The following is a 15,655-nucleotide window of genomic DNA, read 5'->3' on the forward strand; positions in this document are numbered from 1 at the left end:
ATCTTCATATGCTTTCATATTTTGGTAATCGATCGGTACAATTTTATTCATTTCATTTGGTGCTTTGTAATTTTGGACAAAACAGGGTATTTTTATGATTTGTTGTGATTGTTGTTGCTGTTGAATGAATTGTTGTTGTTGTGTTGTAGGTGTGTTGGGGAGTAATGATACGTATTCATTTTCATCGAATGAATTTGTGAGCAATTCCCATAAGAAATTGATGGTGATTTTGTGTTTTTCGCCTTCTTTTTTGTATTTTAATATTGTGTCAACTAGTGTAACCACTTTTGCGGAGAGTTTTTTTTTGTTTGTTGTACTATTATCCGATTTATGTTTTTGCACATGATTTTTCAGAACATGTTGTAATTTTCTTATTACAATTGTGGTTGCCTTTACCCATTCATCTGGTTGCGGACAATCTTTGTCTAGTTGTGTTCCGAACATGGGATATGCAAGCACATCGTCATCAATATCTTCATCATATTGATTAATTATATGTTAATTGTTGATTTGAAGACGACGACGAAGGCGATGGTGGCGGCGATGCAACTACTCCAGCTGGACGAATTGTTTGGTTTTTAAGCGGCAAAGCAAATCTTCTATTCAACACGTTTGTTGAAGTTTCTGCAGCATATGCAGCATACTCTTCGGCTGGATGAGTGTGTTGATTTGGTGCGCTGGATGGTATGTTTGTTCGGGAGATCAGTAAGTAATTGTTATACACAGTCTTTTTTATGGAGAGAATATATATTTTTTTTTGTGCGTATACACGGACGGCTTACTTACAACTAACTACTAACTGTGTCGGTGCGGTGTGTCTACACAGATGCTTGTCTCTGTGTGACAGCTGCGACACACCGACTTAGTACTGTGTGCCAATACCGTGCATTGGTATTGGTCACTGTACTGAACAATGTTGGTCGGTGCAAACGAAAGCACATAGTTGTTTATTATCGTATTGTTGTTCACGACCTTTCCCTTTTCCACAATTTGAAGGGAATTTATGTCTTTGACATTTACAATTTTCATTATTTAAATATGATGATGTTCAAATGAATGGTTGAGAATAATAATGAAACTTAATTTTTCTTCAAACTGAAGTGTCCCTTCGGAATATTTCCAATAAAAGTGTCCCAAGTTTGTGTATAGTTTTCCATATAAACGTGGGACACTTTTATTGGAAATATTTCGAAGGGACACTTCAGTTTGAACAAAAATTAAGTTTCATTATTATTCTCAACCATTCAAATATGCCTAAATGTACAAAAGAAATGAGAATTTTGTTTTATTTATTTGAAGTGTGACATTGCAAAAGATTTCTGGCTTATCCATTCTAAGGTTTATCATTTATCCAAAAAAATGTTACGTTACATTTTACTCGGCGCATTTTGGCGGAAATAAATTCAACAATACGTTTGTCTTGCGTCTATAACTCTAGCCATAAATAAGTAGGAATCATTTTTCGGAGAAATGTAACCCATCTTTTACTGACTCAATGAGCATTGTAACAATGCCCCATCACAAACATTTCGAAAACGCAATTGATTTAGACGACCCACAAAGTGATTGATTTCGCTGTTCACAGCTCATCAGTGCAGCTTTGTAGGACGTTACCATCTGCAGATCAAATCACTTTTAAGTGTGACTTATCAGATGGTATCGAGGTCTGCCGGATGGGTTACATTTCTCCGAAAAATGATTCCTACTTATTTATAAGTTTAAACTGTCTCTGATAAACAATCAAAACTTTTTTTAAGTTTTTATTTTAATCTTATTTGGATTTTCAGTCCTTATTTCTCTCTCGAAACACTTGATATCACATGAAGTGACATGTTTTGGGCACAAACAATCATTTTCTCAATTGTTTGGAGTTTATTCTCGCCCGGTAATATCCGGCAGACCTCGATACCATGCTGTTTTCCGTACACGCTGTTTATATACGACTCATACGATGTGTTGTTTATTCTTTTTCTCGTCATTTCATTAAAAGGCGCAGAAATGGTGCGGGCACCTTTCAAAAGGCGCCAATTGTTCGAACGGGAGTCAGCACTTTTTGTATGGCGGTGTTACATTTCAATAATTTGTGAATAGAAGTCTCGCTCTCACTCTCGGACATTCATATATTTTATCTACTAACCAAATGTGAAAAAATCCAATTTTTCGACTTTTCAACCCGATTTCAGGGTACAAGGGGTGCTCTGGGGATTCAGGACATATGGTTTTCTAGGAGTAATTTTTCATGAGGAATCTAAAAATGGGGTCAATTTTGAGATTTGGATTGTTTTTTACCCCATTTTGGCCATTGCCATAATGGGTTACTTCTGGGGTCATTTTTACCCCCAAGGAGAGGTCATTGACCCTTCCTTTGGTGATAATTTTTTTTGTCTCTTCAAGGGCTACAAATTTGCCGAAGAAATTATTCCAATATTTTGCGTCGTTAAAAAGATATTGATGACCGTATATAACACAAAAAGGGGATTTTTGGCACTTCAAGGGGGCGTATCTGGGGGGTATATGAATTTGGGGAATTTTTTTTGATGCCAAACGTGTTATTTTGGACCCTTCTACCACATCCAATAGGAATTTTGAAAAAAAAATCTGATACGCTGAGCATGTTTACTGGTAAGCTTGCGAATACGGATGAATTGTATGTGCGTGGGATGTGTATCCATGAAAAATTCTTAATACACCCGTCGCTATTTCTGTATTCATCAGACAATATATTTAGCTGCCGTCATCTGGATATTTCAGCTCATCTGGATGCCGTCAGCAGATGATGCGAAGTGAAAACAATAGAAGTGATTGTTATAGTAATACCAGTATATTACAAGCTTATATACCTATAACAATCACTTCTATTGTTTTCACTTCGTATCATCTGCTGACGATATCCAGATGAGCTGTAATATCCAGATGACGGCAGCTAAATATATTGTCTGGTATTCATGGATAAAATATTTATCCGTATCTGTGAACACTTTTTTTATTGGTTTTATTCAACGTAAGTTTTGATTTAGTTCCAAATTTATCTTCCGCACACTATGCGCATTGCGCATGGAAGTATTATAATGAGCTCAAAATTTTTAAATGCACGCGTTATGGCCCCAGAAATTCAAGAAAATGGTTTTTTTACCCTGTTAATGTGGGGATGTGGTACGCATTTTTCACATTTTTGTTAGTACAAGAATTCTCCTCATACGTGTACATCGACTTATTCGTGCTGAGACGAATATATACTTTTGCCGTGTTTATTTAAATCTGCCAGAACATTTATATTTGTTCATTGAAAAGATTGTACAAAATTTCGCCGGAATAGCTCATTGAAATATCGATATTTTTCCATAGAAAAATGATTGATTTTCCATATAAATCGGCCTCAAAAATGAAGTTTGCCTCCACAGATTTATCATGGAGCGTAATAATTGCCTGAATTAGGGTTCAATCTAAAAATAAATCACAAAAAAATAATGGACCAGTGGTACAGAGATATTGTTTCTAAATCACACGCCTTGCATGACAATAGTCTCTTGCATGATTTCTATGGAATCCATAAAGACGAGCGTCTTCTCCTACAAAATAATATGATACGACTAGAAGTCTTACTTTCATTGAAAATGACTCATTTCTTATTTTCTTAATTAATTATTTTTAATATTCCTATAAAAAAATAATATTAGAAATGATAAAAAAAAACATATAAACACTTAACATTTTGAATATTTGAGAGCGTTCGATTCATAGAACAAAACAATATGTGTGTTACCCAGTCACAATGAATGATTCATGCGATGTTTATACAACTGGAATGTATACAAAATGGTGAAACACATTGCCAGATACATTGCTTCAATAATAAGCACGTGCTTCAATGAAAAAAACATCAATACATTTAGTGCGTATACTAACAAGTCCTCGGTAGTATAGTGGTCAGTATTCCCGCCTGTCACGCGGGCGACCGGGGTTCGATTCCCCGCCGGGGAGGATTTTTTTTTATTTTCGTTTTTACTTATTTTGTTTGATTTTTTATTACTATTTTTCATTATTATTGGTGTATTTTCAATTTTTTTTTTTATTAATTTAACTTTTTAATATTTTGTGTTCTTTGGCTATATAAGTTTTGATGTAAGTATATTAAGACTATATAAACTTTATGACAATAACAATTATTTACTGATTATACCTTATGGTGTATAGTCTGTTTACGAAATAAAAATGTCTATAAAATATAAAAATATGTACATAAAAAATCCTATTCCACCATAGTGTTTCGGAGGAGAATCGAATCAAAAGGTGTGCTGTAAAAAATCAAATCATCCAACCAAAAATCAAAGTAATGGTATAACTAATATCAATCACATAAACAACAGCAACAACAACACATATAACAACCCAAATGAAAGTGAAAATCATTTCGTTGGTAGAAAACTTCACTGAAAAGTAAACAAATATTGAAAAAACATTTTTCTTCTTCAAATTCATTTATTTCCCTTTAACAATGTTTTATTGAATAAATGCTGTTATAATATTATTATTTTTGTATGTCATTCATTCATCTGATAAAATATTCTAATTGCTCCAACTTTCGAAGTATCATCAAAACAAAATTAACACAACATTTCTACTACTTTTTGACTATTTCATTGAAGAAATCTCCAATCTATCATCTGATAACTGCGAAAATTTATTGTTTATTTTTACTTCTGACTCTATGAACATCTCTACATTATACTGTTGCAGTAAACAAATGTTGGCTGGCTATTAAAAATGAGGAAAAAATGCTGCTCAAGGGTTTCTATTTTAAATCTAGAACAGAATGATATTGCTATTTGTTTTATCAATAAAAAAATGGAGAGTAAAAATATATAAAAATTCGTATGCTTATTGGGCAATGTTTAAACCGATGAGAATGGCCAAGATAATACAAAATATGTTCACTTTCAATGATTTGATTGTTATTTTTTTTTGAGTAAATTTTCTGCTTGGATCTGCTTCTTTTCTTATAAACATTTAACAACTATTTTGGAACAATGATAATATATATATTATTTGTTAATTTCGAATAGGATTGATTCACTACTGTTTTATACTTTATGTTTATTTAAATATATATCATTTACTTTTAATTTGTATGTTTTTATTTTGGATATTCATTATAGAAAAATACATTTCAAAAAAATGGTCACCTCTCAACATCTTTTTCAACAAAGAATTTGATTTTCAGACAAACAAAATTCTCAACCAATATAAATAAATAGGTGATTCAACTAAATTAAGAATTCTTCGAATGATGGTTTTTTGAAGAGTATAAATATTTTCTTTTACAAAAAAAAATTCAACAAATATCACAAATGTTTGTAAAGCAAAATTTGGTATTTGTTCTTTGTTTTTTTATTTGATCAATATTTTTTTTTGGTATGGCGCGAATGATGAATACCCTTTAGCATGTATAAAAATAAATAAATCGTTTGTGATGCTTTGCATCTCAAGTGTACATTGTACACAGTGTAATTCGGTATGTTATCTTTTGAGTTTTGAAATTGATACTGGCATATAAAAAAAGTTGGTACTATGTATATCCATTTCATTGCATAAAATTGTCTATTGATCCGTAAAATTGCTTCTGATACCGAAGTATGTGATATAAGTTTGATACAATCGGATGTGTGTTTGTGCACGCGTGATATTTTCTTCTGATCAAAATAGTTTGTTATTTTAATTATTTCGTCGCCGGCGACGAAAAACCAATGCAAATATGGATCGAAGTCGCCACCATCGGCTTCGACGATTCGAATTGATTTTCTCCACGCTTGAGCTGTTACTTAATTGCTGCAACAAAAAAACACGTAAAATTGAAAAAAAGAGAACGGTAAGTGTAAACGGTTAATTTTCTTTGTACCCGTGAATTTTCTTTCCGACGAATTTCTCGGATCAATGTATAGAATGCATCATCTATGTAGTGCCGAAGAGCGGCCGACGTTTCATAGAATGGGCATCCGAATTGAGTTGCCAAGTGTTTACCTTCTTCGGTAGAAACCTGTGAGGAAATTAAAAATTACTTAGGAAGCCGTATTCAATACGAAAAAAAATGCGTTCTTACTTTTCGTTGTGATTGCAAGTCCAGTTTGTTTGCGATTAATACCAATGGAATGTCTTCAGTGAGACGAACTCTTGTTATGAGTTTTCGATATTCAGAGGCTTCCTGGAAACTATGGCGATCCGTTACGGAATAGCATATTATGAATCCCTCTCCACATCGCATATACTGGTCACGCATTGCCGTAAACTCAACTTGCCCAGCAGTATCTAATGAAATTAAATAATAATGCGTCACATCAATAAAATGTATCATGTTTCCTTGTTTTATTCTATTAATAACTTCATAATCTTACCCAATATATCCAACAGAGCTGCTTCGCCATCGATAACAGCTTGTTGCTGATATGAATCCTCTGTAACGAAGCATATGCATTGGACTATACATTTTTCTTGATAAATTAGAAAAGTTTTACGGTCTTTATACATACCAATTGTGGGATCATGATAGTCTAAAAAACTGTGACTGACAAACTGTAACGTAACAGCTGCAAATGAAATTAAAAAACTTCGATAAGAGTTGGCAATATGCGTTTTATAATATAACGTTCACTGTAAAGTGTAAACGTATCGAACCGATATATCAAATTTCAATTGACGAAAAACCGATAATTTATAAAATAATTTGATGAAATGTATTAGAACTCGTTTAGCAAACCTGATTTTCCAACGCCACCATCGCCAAGAATGACAATTTTATAAACTCTCAAACCACCACGAGTCGTCTTCGATGGATGTATTGTTTTCGATAAATCACCGTTATTCTCATTTTTTCCACTTTTATCATCTTTTTTATTCTTATTTTTCTTTCGAGGTGCACATCCAATTGATTCACCAGTCATTGTCAAATGGATTTTCGTTAAGAAGAGTTGAATACAGGTTTTTATTCAAATAAGAAAATCAGTTCTATGTTCTCTCTACATTTACTTCGAACACACGATATTGTCTGACACTAGTATTATCACTAGTCACTATATTTAATAGTGGCCATGCTTTAGTACCATTTTTGTTTTATGAAAACATCGTTGAACTTATGTAAAAAAAAATGTATTCAATAAAATCGTATAAAGTGTGAGTGAACGCACGAAAACAAATTGGAAATTTATCAAACTTTAAATATAGAAAATTAAAAATGGAAAATCATTTTACACTTTGTTTTTTTTTCGTATCTACGCGTAACATTCGCTCGAGCTCACAACTGGATTCGAAAGAACTTCAGTTTGTTCTGCTCATTCTTTAGATATTTTTAAATGATTTGCCAGAACTATTCACATTTGACACTGATTTATTTTTATTTCAACAATTTTGTTGATGATTTTTTTTGGTGATTTCTTGATGTTCTGCTCGAAAAGGAAATCACTTTTTATTTAATTTGTTGGTCATCAGTGTCAAAGCTCCTTTCGTACGCTGGCATTTCGATATCTGACTGACATTTGTGGCATTGGATTTTTACACAATAGTAAAATGAAACTTTCTCCAACGCATATTTTTTGTTTGTTATTCCCCGTCAAATGGTTCTCTCTTTCTCTCTATCTCGTTCTCTCAACATATGCGCTCTGCTTCGTGTAATCCTTCTCACATAGGAATATTTTTATACGGTGACACTAGTATTGCACACACATTCCCACAGACAAAACAACGACATAGGCATGCGCAACACACCAAAGTGCCGCGAATGTGGAGAGCTTCCTTTTTCATAAACATAACATTGAAGATATCATGCGGTGTAACGTACACGAGCTAAATATAATCAATAATCGCGAATGATTGAGGAGAAGTTGAATATTTGTTTTATATTTTCGAATGTGTACGCAATCATATGGTTTATATTTGTCAACGACCATATCATGTAAAAAGCACCAGTTCTCGTCCGATCACTGAAGTTAAGCTGCATTGAGCATGGTTAGTACTTGAATGGGTGACCGTCTGGGAACACCATGTGTCGTTGGCACTATTTATTTTTTTACATTTTTGAGAGAATCTTTGAAGAATTTTTTATATTTGTCTTAAATAAATAAATAATTATATAAAGTTAAATGTCCAGAATTTGTAGTTTTTTGAGCTGGCCTATGCAATTTCTCTAATCGAAAAGTGATGATCGAGAATAATTTACTATTCAAAAGTGGCCTTTGGAGTTGATTTTTTTTTATTTTGTTACTTAAATACAAAAACATTTATTTTTATTACTCATAAAATTATAAAATAACATTTTGATTCAGTTATTATCAATCACAATAATAATGATGGTGGATTACTTAATTAATTTTCTTAAAGCATGTTAAGTTTTAATTATTTTATAAATGTTTTCGATTTTTTGCCATGTATTGAAATGCAATTGCTCCATTATGTCCGTGACTGCTTTGGTTTTCGAATCATTTGTGATGTCTTGCGAGCAAATTTTGTCTGGAGGTGTGGATAATTCAAATGGAACGTCACCTTCGATCGATGGATCACTGAATGTGGTAAAAAATGAAACGATATTGAAGCGATTGATTTTTTCCAGGGTACTTACCAGCATCCAACGTTGCTATGTGCACGCGGTGGCATGTATTTTATGGAAAATAGTGCACGTAGCAATGTTGGATACTGTTTAGTTTCACTTAATACGTATCATAGAAATTAAAATAATGACATACCCATTTCTTGCAAAATTCGTTATTATATTGACCATATGCATGATTGCATTGTAATTCACATTCGAACTATTTCTGATTTCCAAATTATTTTCATAAATCTTCATACTGTCCAACGCACAACAACGGAACATGTAGCAAATATCTTCGGCATGGGCTGCACCATCGTAACTTAACTGCATTGCAAGTTTGAATAAGTTGATGTTAGCATTCACTGAAAATCTAATATAATAAAACCGTATTGTAGGAGAACATTGATGAAGAAAAACACGTAACATAAGATAAACTGTTTACCTTTGTAAAAATGTATTCCTTTTGTTGTTTCCTTCATTATTCGCCTTCATTTGATATTGAAAGGTTTTGAGAATGCCGTAGCCAAAATTCATATCAGAGAGTAGAGCAGTATTTTTACGTTTTATGTCATCAACGTTGGTTGTATGATTACAATAGGCCTTTTTCAATAATTCAAAGGCATTTTGGAATTCCTGCAAATGTAAATGTTTATTTAATCAAATAATATAAAATAAGTGCTTTTTGTTTGTGTAAATAGATCCGAAAAGTACCTTTGGATACGTTTCTTTGTCAAATCCATTAAAAGCTAGTAGTAAGTTTGAGTCTTTGCTATCTCCACTAAGAAATGGCTCACCATTTTTAGTTAGATTGGTATTAAATGTTATGTATTCCTGTGGAATGAATGTACTTTAATTATAACGAATTTGATTTTATTTTGTTCAAAGAAAATACCTGAGAAGTCATGCTCAACACAGTATCCATTGCTGGTGCTTCGTCAGATTGGTAAATCTCTTCAGGATGTTTGGTTAAAAAGGCTCCTTTTGTTTTCGAATCTTCGATTGTGGGCACCCAATGTGACTGAAGCAAAATCGTTCCAAAGTCACTCGTCGTTTCACACTGTGAAAGAGTATCACTATCTAGTGTTTTTAAATATTCAACTAATTCATCTTTGTCTTGAATATTTGAATGTTTCTGCATTCTCTCCAAATGATTTGGTTCATATAATGTGTAATAATTCAGAGCTGTACTACTAAGTAACAATGCTCGTTGAAAATATTTTCTAGACTCTTCGTTCAACATTTGATAATTAACGGATGCAGCACCTATTCCAATAAACGACGAAATCAAACTTTTCAAAATGAAAATTTTATTTATTTTTAACTAACCAGCACTCTCGCCAAAAAGTAAAATTTCTTCTTTATTTCCTCCAAAATTTTCGATATTTTCATAAATCCATTTGAGAGCCATTTGTTGATCTTTTAATCCCATGTTACCGGTGTACGGCTCAAAACCAAGATTCAAAAAACCGAAAATTCCCAGACGATAATTTATTGTTACCAATACATTATCGGGATCAATGAGAAAATCGGGACCATAGTACAAATTATCTCCAGAACCTTCAGTGAATGAACCACCATGAATGAATACTAGCACTGTTTTTTTCTTTGAGCCACCATCTAGAAAATATGATCACTTTTACTTTTAAATGCATCGAAAAGTATTATTGTATCTAGGCAAATATATAGTAAAATCAAAATACCTGGCACGTATACGTTGAGAAAAAGACAATTTTCAGATTTTGTTGTTGGTGTTGGCATAAAAGTTGATGACGGCGCACAACCATCTGAATAATTGTGCACTTTTAAAGGCTCAGTCCATTTTCGGGTGAGTGGTTCAGGTGACTTTTAAAAAACATGTTTGGTAATGACAACACTTATTGACAACATTTATTGATTGGAAAAATACCTTAAATCTTCGATCAACTTCAGCACCGGAATATGGATCTTTTCCCGTGATTGGCGCTTCAGCATACGGAACACCTTTGAATGCATAATATGTTTTACCGAATAAAGTCGATTGCTCTACGCCTTCAACGGGGCCATTTTTAGTTTGCCTTATAGTTGGATCACACGTGATTGATGAAAAAAGTAAAACTCGTATCAATTCACAAAGTATATTCGACATTCTACAGGTTTCCAGCGACGAATTTCTATGAACATATCAATTTACTTTGAGTGAAAATTGGACTTTTTAAAATAATTATATTGTTTATTAAATCTATTCAAGTGATTTAGTTCTCTTTTTCTACAAAAAATCTAAAAAATGATCCGAAATCGAATTTCGATTAAATTTATTTATAAATTGAAATTAAAATGAAGTCACGTAGATATTTTATTTGAGTCTTTATATACGAGGTAATGATCATTTAAGATATCAGAAAGAAGTAAAAACTGTATCGTGAATGAAATTCACCGAATACGGGTTCAAACATTTTTTTCTAAAAAAGAAGCTGATTTAACTGTCTAACTATTTTGTGATAAATTATAATTATTCTGTATGATAGGTTGTGAATAAAGAGTAGAATTTTAATTCCATCATTAAAAAATTATAGACTCCACCTAAGTAGTACATATGTACTACATAGCGGTAAAAACAAAGGAACATTTTCAAACTCTTACTTTTTTCTCAAATTTAGAACTTACCACACAAATTGTAACAATGCTAATTAGTCTAATAGTTTCCAATTCGGAAGTTTAAAAAAATACTGAAGCGCTTCTTAATGATAATCCACTTAAATAGTCTGAATGAGATAATAGAAAGTAATCATCTGTACACAAAGTAGGTAAAATGAGAACAAACAAACAATTAGTAAAATGCTAACCATAAGACATTAATTATTTACAATAAAACGATTAAATGTGAAAAGACGTGACTAAAAGTGATTTTGCGAATAAAAATTATTATTCTGACGTAAATGATGATGACGATCAAATTGAATAACATTTTTTTCTTATCTAACATTCCTCGGCTTTATTTTTTTACAAGTTCCTAATTCAAATAAAAATTCTTCAAATATTTTGACGAGATTTATTAAAAACATACACTTTACGTGAATGGAAAAACGTAAACCTCTGTTTGTTTTGTGTATTTGAGTAACGATTAAACGATAATTTTTCTTGTTGGATAACCTCTAGCATTCAAACCGTTGACTTTGAAAATTAGGCCGCTTTGTTGTGAAAATGTTCCATCACTCAAGCCTCCGGTTGTAAAATTGTATGCTGTGCTTCCTGTTGTAACAAACAACGTCCTGTAGTTTTTTCCTCCAAAAACCAAGCCAAGTACAATCTCTGCAGGTATATGAATGATCTCTGTAACTTGTGCATTTCTGTGCAAAACAAAATTCATTTGTTTTCGTTGGTTTTTAAAATCTAATTTCGAAATGTTACCTTGGATTAATTTTCCAAACAGCAGAGCCAAACAATAGTCCAACATACAAAAAACCTTCATCATCAATAGTTAAAGCCAGTGGAAAAACACCTTGTCCCATGCCATTCTTTTTGAAGTCAAATACGATACGCTTGTTGCCTGAAATATACAACATATCTCTGCAATTTTATTCAATTTTTTTTATTTTTGAAATAATGTTTTGCTCTTTTGTATTTACAAATCTCATCCGTTTCTGGATTCCAATCAAATTCATAAACTTGATAACGGCATGTGTCAATGAAGTAAAACAGTTTTGCTTTAATGTTCCAATCCATGCCCGATGCCACCATAATTTTTCTTTCAAGAGCTTTGACCCCCAAACATTTTGTGTAAAGATAAAGTGCTGCATTTGAAGTTCTGGGCTTGATACAAAGATCCAACGTGAACGTTCCACCGTAAAAATTTCGGTTCGGTGAAGCTCTTCCCATATTATACTGATTTAATTCATAATTGGATCCTGTTTCTACGGTGAAAGTGTCACGAAGAAAACGAATAATCGAATCTTTTCCATTCCATTGCACGACATTAACGGAATTTTTATTGCTAATCGCATATTGGTCGATCTGTTTATCAATCGGAATAATGAAGGTTGTTGAAATGTTTCCTTCAATCGCAGCTGAATAAAATCGATTTTCGGTCATATCAAATCTATTAATTGTGCGCTTAGAATCGAAAAAATCACAAAAATATAGACTTTGAGTTTCAGCATTATAATAGGGCGAATATGCTTGTAACCATTTTTCTGATGAAATTGGTTCGACCGTGTAACCACGCTGTAATTTGAAAATGATAACACAGTCATATAATAAATGGAAATTTAAATAAGATTCATACCACGAAATTCACAAAAATGCCAATCAGTACGCTAATTTTATACATTTTTCATTTAAACATGTCCAAAAACACTAAAAACAAATTTGAATTTAACATTGTCTTAAATACTAATTGATTATAAAACAAGCTCTTGACATTAAAGTCTACTTATCGAAAATCATAAATAACCAAAGTTGTTTATACAGTTGCAACCGTGAGAGTGTCCCACTGTGAGAAAGAGAACATTGCTTGTGTTTAAAATAAAATATGGTAAAATCAACACAGGTGTTACTTAGGTCAAAGGAAACGATACTTTTTTTTTACTCTAACTTATTTAGATAGATTTCATTATTAATTATTTGAACTGCAGCGTTCGTCCTTTTAACGGGATTGGATTTGTATATGAAAATATCGATTTTCACCTGAAATGAAAGATTTTCAGTGTGACGCAGTAAATAGTTCGATTTTCTGCATAGTATATCAGTTTTATTTTTTATTTTTATTATATATGAAACATTTTGACCAACGAAAATACGATCTAACACAAAATTGTCTCCCTGGATAGCCTTTTGTTTTGAGGCCCGTTATCATATATACAGAACCACTCTCTGGGCCGAATGTTTTATTTGATAAACCGCCATCAGTTAAATTAAAAGCTTTACTAGCCGTGGTAACAAAATGAATGTCTAGATTTGGGCCCCCAAATGAAGCAGAAGTCACGATTTCTGCGGGTATTGTAATTTTCTTCATCACTTTAGAAGTTCTAAAAATGAAATAATAAGATGTGCCACTATTTTGATGTTCTTTTGCAAGATTTCAGAACTATTAAGTTTACCTGGGATTAATTTTCAATACACAGCTTCCAGCGTATAAAGTTGCATTCAAATAACCTTTGACGTCAATTGTCAATCCAATTGGAACAACTAACAATTCCCCGATTCTTTTTTTATATTTAAAAACCACACGGCCATTACCTAGAACATAAAAAGTAAACTATGAAGTGCACCAAATAAGCTTCAACAAATAAGCTTACAAATATCACCAGTTTTTGGATCCCAGTCATACTCTCTAATAACACCAGAACACGAATCGGTATGATAAAATTTATTGTTGTCTTCATTCCATTCTATTCCAGACGAAGCTCGTATATTCCTCAATAATTTTTTTGTTCCTGTCAGTGTGTCCATAACATATAGAAATAGCACTAAATAGTGTCGATATCTATACTATATCGGAGCACTATATATGTAAGATATTCCGCAAGACACCGTAGCTCACGAACGAAGTGAGTGCGGACAGCAAACATGTTGACGCATACACACAGTTTATTCTACTGCCGCACGGAAATTTGTGATTTTTTCCGTCTACACTGACTTCGATCGTGCGATACGGTGCCGTGCGGCAATATCTTTCATATATAGTGGACCGATATAGTATAGATATCGACACTATTTAGTGATATTTCTATATATTATGGACACACTGGTTCCTGTACATTTTGTATAACGATAAACGTTCCCATTTGCGGATGCTGTTTCAGCGCAAAAATCACTTCGAAATGTTCCGCCATAAAATTGGCATTTTGGCGACGCCTTTGCTACATTCCAATCATTATTTGTATACTTCATTGATTCTTCGACACCAGTGATGTGTAAAGATACTATCTAAAGTTTAGATAACAGATAAGATATTTTAAAAGTTTTAAAATTCTATCTAGATAAGATAAAAGATCTCGTTATCTTTATCAGATAATTTTCAAAAGTATCTTAAAAACCTCAGATAAAGTATCTTTGCCCATCACTGTTCGACACCGAAACTTTGTCGGACTGGCCGTGCGTCTTCATTATTACCGCCCCATTCAATTATAGTTACAGTGCGTTTATTACCGATTGCAAACTGATTTTTGCATTCCTTCAGGGGAATCATGAAGGTTGGCGCAAGTTATCCTTCGATGCCAGCTGAATAAATTTGATTGCTGTAATAACCAAATCTATTTATAGTACTAGATTGACTTAAATAGTCGACGAAGTATAGACTATTAGTGCAAACATGCCAATGCATATTGTATGGTTGGATCCATTTTTTTGATGAGATTGGAATCACATCATGGCAAAACTGTAATTTTTCAATCAGTTGGTTGATATTTTTACATGAACAATTGTACAATTTGGGGTTGAAAACTTACGTTGTAGTTTATTTGGAAAACAAAAATTAAACAAGCGATTTTCATGATCGAGAAAAAAATCATTTGGACTGATTTTTAAATACTATAGTCAAATAATGTGTTTTAGACTCATTAAATATCTTATTCTATTCAATGATCATCGTTTATAAATCAAAGACAAGGTCATCTTATGACTGCAGAACTGAGAGCAACAAAAATCAGCCCTGACCAATATTTACGTTTGTCATTGTATACAAGTGGAATATTTATTTCGGTTTGCACAGCTCTCGCTGAATAAATAATGATATTTCATAATTCATACTGTTTGATATACAAACATTTTTGTTTGAATTACCATTAAATATATCCTCGTTTCGAGTGTTATCATGAACAATCAGAGGTAAGTAAATATTTTAAATGCAATGTCAATTTAATCAATGTTTCGTCAAATTTTGGTTTCTTATCTGCGGTTAAATTTATTATTATCCACAACTCTTTTAATTCACGGTTTGTAATCTGTTTCACCGATTTATCAATTTTTGATGTTTTTATTATCAGTGCTAAAACAATGTAGTATTTTTTATAGTAGTAGAAGGCTATGAATTTTTGAATGTTTTGATCTATATTCCTTTCTGGTTGCATGGCATTTTCTTGATTTCTTCTACTCGCTGAT

General features: G+C 32.4%; 4 protein-coding genes and 2 non-coding genes across 7 annotated transcripts; 2 read left to right on the top strand and 4 right to left on the bottom strand.

Annotated features, from left to right (window-relative positions):
* The first annotated feature begins 3,909 nt into the window (after positions 1-3,909).
* On the top strand, positions 3,910-3,981 carry Trnad-guc. Its single transcript has one exon. It is a non-coding gene; the product is annotated as a tRNA-Asp (tRNA).
* Positions 3,982-4,492: 511 nt separating this feature from the next.
* On the bottom strand, positions 4,493-7,505 carry LOC116343239 (GTP-binding protein Rit2). The gene is made up of 6 exons (XM_031771197.1): positions 6,752-7,505; positions 6,525-6,581; positions 6,390-6,449; positions 6,098-6,303; positions 5,897-6,034; positions 4,493-5,826 (listed from the first exon to the last, which is right to left on the bottom strand). Exons 1-6 carry the CDS (start codon positions 6,933-6,935, stop codon positions 5,713-5,715), a joined length of 759 nt encoding a protein of 252 aa, XP_031627057.1. The 5' UTR covers positions 6,936-7,505; the 3' UTR covers positions 4,493-5,712.
* A 420-nt stretch (positions 7,506-7,925) lies between these two features.
* On the top strand, positions 7,926-8,044 carry LOC116343464. Its single transcript, XR_004201338.1, has one exon. It is a non-coding gene; the product is annotated as a 5S ribosomal RNA (ribosomal RNA).
* Positions 8,045-8,340: 296 nt separating this feature from the next.
* On the bottom strand, positions 8,341-11,347 carry LOC116343257 (esterase B1-like). Of its 2 annotated transcripts, none has more exons than XM_031771226.1 (9): positions 11,222-11,347; positions 10,485-10,728; positions 10,279-10,420; positions 9,905-10,195; positions 9,471-9,841; positions 9,290-9,409; positions 9,021-9,211; positions 8,730-8,948; positions 8,341-8,546 (listed from the first exon to the last, which is right to left on the bottom strand). In XM_031771226.1, exons 2-9 carry the CDS (start codon positions 10,701-10,703, stop codon positions 8,372-8,374), a joined length of 1,728 nt encoding a protein of 575 aa, XP_031627086.1. In that variant the 5' UTR covers positions 10,704-10,728; positions 11,222-11,347; the 3' UTR covers positions 8,341-8,371. The 2 variants fall into 2 exon arrangements, with proteins under 2 accessions (XP_031627086.1, XP_031627087.1); XM_031771227.1 differs by having other exon boundaries at positions 11,198-11,257.
* Positions 11,348-11,592: 245 nt separating this feature from the next.
* Positions 11,593-12,884, bottom strand: LOC116343323 (regucalcin-like). The gene is made up of 4 exons (XM_031771319.1): positions 12,840-12,884; positions 12,184-12,778; positions 11,966-12,104; positions 11,593-11,904 (listed from the first exon to the last, which is right to left on the bottom strand). The coding sequence occupies exons 1-4, from the start codon at positions 12,882-12,884 to the stop codon at positions 11,679-11,681; spliced, it is 1,005 nt and encodes a 334-aa protein (XP_031627179.1). The 3' UTR covers positions 11,593-11,678.
* A 352-nt stretch (positions 12,885-13,236) lies between these two features.
* On the bottom strand, positions 13,237-15,649 carry LOC116343457 (regucalcin-like). The gene is made up of 6 exons (XM_031771507.1): positions 14,630-15,649; positions 14,308-14,460; positions 13,852-13,989; positions 13,654-13,792; positions 13,354-13,581; positions 13,237-13,240 (listed from the first exon to the last, which is right to left on the bottom strand). Exons 1-6 carry the CDS (start codon positions 14,742-14,744, stop codon positions 13,237-13,239), a joined length of 777 nt encoding a protein of 258 aa, XP_031627367.1. The 5' UTR covers positions 14,745-15,649.
* Positions 15,650-15,655: the final 6 nt, after the last annotated feature.

Source organism: Contarinia nasturtii, unplaced genomic scaffold (assembly GCF_009176525.2).
Source record: "Contarinia nasturtii isolate CC-2019 unplaced genomic scaffold, AAFC_CNas_1.1 Cnas_scaffold_993, whole genome shotgun sequence".
In the NCBI taxonomy this organism is placed as follows: Eukaryota; Metazoa; Arthropoda; class Insecta; order Diptera; family Cecidomyiidae; genus Contarinia; species Contarinia nasturtii.

What these genes read in the sequence shown, in the direction of transcription:
- LOC116343239 (XM_031771197.1), bottom strand. Translation starts at nt 6,935, where the DNA reads ATGACTGGTGAATCAATTGGATGTGCACCTCGAAAGAAAAATAAGAAT. An exon ending in CTATCATGATCCCACAATTG is followed by an intron (nt 6,450 to 6,524) that starts GTATGTATAAAG and finishes GCTTCGTTACAG; the next exon opens with AGGATTCATATCAGCAACAA. An exon ending in GTCGGAAAGAAAATTCACGG is followed by an intron (nt 5,827 to 5,896) that starts GTACAAAGAAAA and finishes TTTTTGTTGCAG; the next exon opens with CAATTAAGTAACAGCTCAAG.
- LOC116343457 (XM_031771507.1), bottom strand. Translation starts at nt 14,744, where the DNA reads ATGATTCCCCTGAAGGAATGCAAAAATCAGTTTGCAATCGGTAATAAA. An exon ending in GCCAGTCCGACAAAGTTTCG is followed by an intron (nt 14,461 to 14,629) that starts GTGTCGAACAGT and finishes TACACATCACTG; the next exon opens with GTGTCGAAGAATCAATGAAG. An exon ending in TCCAAAAACTGGTGATATTT is followed by an intron (nt 13,793 to 13,851) that starts GTAAGCTTATTT and finishes TTTATGTTCTAG; the next exon opens with GTAATGGCCGTGTGGTTTTT.
- LOC116343323 (XM_031771319.1), bottom strand. Translation starts at nt 12,884, where the DNA reads ATGTATAAAATTAGCGTACTGATTGGCATTTTTGTGAATTTCGTG. An exon ending in GCATTTTTGTGAATTTCGTG is followed by an intron (nt 12,779 to 12,839) that starts GTATGAATCTTA and finishes TTCAAATTACAG; the next exon opens with CGTGGTTACACGGTCGAACC. An exon ending in GTTTGGAAAATTAATCCAAG is followed by an intron (nt 11,905 to 11,965) that starts GTAACATTTCGA and finishes TGTTTTGCACAG; the next exon opens with AAATGCACAAGTTACAGAGA.
- LOC116343257 (XM_031771226.1), bottom strand. Translation starts at nt 10,703, where the DNA reads ATGTCGAATATACTTTGTGAATTGATACGAGTTTTACTTTTTTCATCA. An exon ending in AAGTTGATCGAAGATTTAAG is followed by an intron (nt 10,421 to 10,484) that starts GTATTTTTCCAA and finishes GTTTTTTAAAAG; the next exon opens with TCACCTGAACCACTCACCCG. An exon ending in TCTCAACGTATACGTGCCAG is followed by an intron (nt 10,196 to 10,278) that starts GTATTTTGATTT and finishes CATATTTTCTAG; the next exon opens with ATGGTGGCTCAAAGAAAAAA.